The following is a 3,076-nucleotide window of genomic DNA, read 5'->3' on the forward strand; positions in this document are numbered from 1 at the left end:
ATTTTATGTGTGTGCATTGTGTATGTGTGTTGTGTGTGTATGTGTGTTGTGTGTGTTTTGTCTATGTGTATGTGTGTGTTGTGTGTATATGTGTGTTGTGTGCATGTGTGTAGGTATGCATTTTGTGTGTGTGCACTGTGTATGTGTGTTGTGTGTGTATGTGTGGTGTGTGTGTGTGTTTTGTCTATGTGTATGTATGTGTTGTGTGTATGTGTGTGTTGTGTGTATGTGTGTGTTTTGCATTTTCCACTTTAAAGCTCACATTTTTGAATTACAGACTTTTCACCTGGCAACAAGTTACCAGAGTTGCTATTGGCTGAGTCTGAATTAATAAATCACAGTTCATGTAAACCCGATTATTTCACTGTTGGGCAGAGCAAACTCCCTTTTTAACACTTCGTGACATTTGGTTCCTTTGACTCTTTCACCATGCAATCCAGAAATACCTTAATAACAGGTAACAGGTCTGTGGCCAGGCACACGGCCACCTTGAGGATGCAGAAGGATGTGCTCTGCATTTACCTGGAAGAGTCTCAGCGCTTTCACCAGCCCGCCAACTTCATTCTTCAAGGAGAACACAACCGCTGTCTTGCTGCTCTCCGTAGTGTCGCCTTTGCCGGGCTCTTTGCCACTTTTCTTGTCATCATTTTTGCTAGCAATAGCCTTATTTTGCTTCAAGAAAGTAGAAGCACAAGAGTCAGTTATATCCCAGAGGTTCCTATGATTTAATTTATCCAGAGAGTCCTCTTAAATGCTACAAGCCCCACTCATCATACAAACTCAAAGTGGAGTTGCCACAGCACGCAGGTCTGAATCTGCCTGCTCACCGAGGAAGTCCCGTGACAGAACAGTGTGCCCAATCAATCCCTCTGTGGACAACTGAGTCTGGAAAGTGACTACTACATTTCAGCCACATATAAGACAAGCAGAAGAGAGAAAGAGAACTGGCTAGCTAACCACTAGGAGCACGCATGACAATCTGAATAATAGCTAAGTTCTTCTGGCTAAGGATAAAAATAACAGAGTCTAGCAAATCAGAACACATCACAGAATTTGAAATACAAACATGGGAGCGTTCCTTTTGACAGACAATGTAAGATTAGGATGGTCTGTTTTGTACTCATTACATATGATGCAGAGTTGGGCAAACAGAGAACAGTCTTCCTGGCTAATGGTGGGGTACCATAATCACATCAGTCTACAAACATCCTCATGGAACTAAGATCTGCATATTTATATGGAACCCAGTGGAAAGCGATTCGCCATTGTCTTCCTTCTATTTCTCTACTGGCTTTATTTTCATGCATTAAGATAACCTCACTCGCTGAGTTTATATATAATAGGAATGGATATTTTATTATTTATGACTTGAGGGAGAGGAGACGTTTATGCTGGCACTGGCATTTGACAGTATATTTAGTCAATTAGAAGCTCAAACGTCTTCATATTCTCAACATCTGCTCCCTCCTCTCCACGTAATACCCAGGTTTCATACGTCTGAGGAGCATTTTTATGGGAAAGTGTCATACATTAACCATAACTGAGGGGTTTTTTTGTGTGTGTGTTTTTCTCCTTGCAGTTTATTACGACTTCAGAATTCCTCGATGTCACACCTCATCCAAATATTCATGATACTTGAGTGCTAGGAAATCTATTTTACATTTCGGCCTCATTTTTACAAATTGACTTAAATAGTGCTAAGAAGGTCGCTGTGGCTGTTTTTCAGCATCTGTGGGGTAATAAATAAAATGGAGCTACTCGGAGCTACGGCATTAGCCTGATTTCTCCCTGACGAGCTAAATTTGCAATTGGTTGATAAACAGGGGTGACAGCAGTGACGCATCCCCTAAAATTTTTAATGACAGAACCCTGGGTATGTATTCTAGCGCATGTTAGCTGATCAAAAGTACTGTTTATTAAATCTCATAACTGTTGATCAAGCTAAGATCTAAACCTTTTGCAAGAACTGTAACTTTACAAGTACAATTCTTTAATGTCAGTATTTTAAACACACACACACACACACACATACATCTTGTAAATGTTGAAACAAGCAAATGCTTCTTTAACTATTTCATCAATTAATCTTTAATTAATCTAAAGGGGCAGTAACGTGGCATGCAGGAAAACCTTTGAAGGTCCCTGGTTCCTCTTTTATTCCAAAATCTGCACCTAATCTCAAGAATACACATAGTTCTGTAGGACATGGGAGACAATATTGTCTTGTAGAAACCAGAGAGATTTATTTAATTCTTTCTCCCAAATCTTCCTTGTCGGCCTTTCGAGTTCTATAGTTTGAGGGAGGAGTGAATTTAGCACATTGGTTCACATAATCTTTCATCCTTCACGATAGGAAACTCAACTTTCTATTTGAGGAAAGTTTATCCCCCAGCAACTTGCCCAGCTGCTTTTACTTTGTGGAGAGCTAAGGCAGACAGAAGGGAGGTAGTAAGAGAAGACTACAGAGGAGGAGGGAGTTGAACTGCATGCTTACTCTACAGCAGGTGTCCATATGGTGAGGTTAAGATGACTGATGCCCTAGAGAACACCAGAGACTGCCAGATACTCGGTACTCACTGTTAAGCCGCCAAGTAGCTGATGCTCTTCTGGCACTGCAGAATCCAAGGACAACCCTCTCCTGGCCCAGTATTTACTGGAAAACATCATCATTGCGGGTTGCATGGCTCCCGACGTAATTTTCTTCCTCAGCAGCAGGGGGGACCAGAGGGGCAGCCTTGGCAGAGATGAAGGAGGAAGGGCAGTGGCAGCTGCCTGCTCGGGGCGCTGTCCAGAACCCTAGTGCTGAAGAGAGCAATGAGCTTCCTCCCTTCGCTGTGTTCCTTTATATGAGTGACTGAGGACTGATGGAAAACTGATTAGAAAAAATTCATTTCTGGTTGCTGATGGCCACAGTGAGATTACACGTCTGAAGCCTGGGGTTATCTGTGCTCATGATGAGATTTGTTTGTTTCATAGGTCGAGTAGCTCTTTGGGAAGAGATGGCAGAGAATAATACATCAGGGTTATTATTATTTTTTTCTTGCAACAAAATAGCAGTCGTCTAATTTTAATTCAC

General features: G+C 41.7%; 1 protein-coding gene across 1 annotated transcript in view; it reads right to left on the reverse strand.

The window, feature by feature from the left end:
• Tph2 (tryptophan hydroxylase 2) overlaps window positions 1–2,810 on the reverse strand; it is a 108,612-nt gene extending 105,802 nt beyond the window's left edge. Inside the window, exons 1-2 of the mRNA XM_028759082.1 lie at window positions 2,578–2,810; window positions 523–672 (exon numbers count right to left, since the gene is read on the reverse strand). Coding sequence (XP_028614915.1) covers window positions 523–672; window positions 2,578–2,682 — 255 coding nt within the window. The 5' untranslated portion in view covers window positions 2,683–2,810. The remainder of the gene's footprint in view (window positions 1–522; window positions 673–2,577) is intronic.
• Window positions 2,811–3,076: the final 266 nt, after the last annotated feature.

Source organism: Grammomys surdaster, unplaced genomic scaffold (assembly GCF_004785775.1).
Source record: "Grammomys surdaster isolate TR1022 unplaced genomic scaffold, NIH_TR_1.0 126271, whole genome shotgun sequence".
Classification (NCBI taxonomy): Eukaryota; Metazoa; Chordata; class Mammalia; order Rodentia; family Muridae; genus Grammomys; species Grammomys surdaster.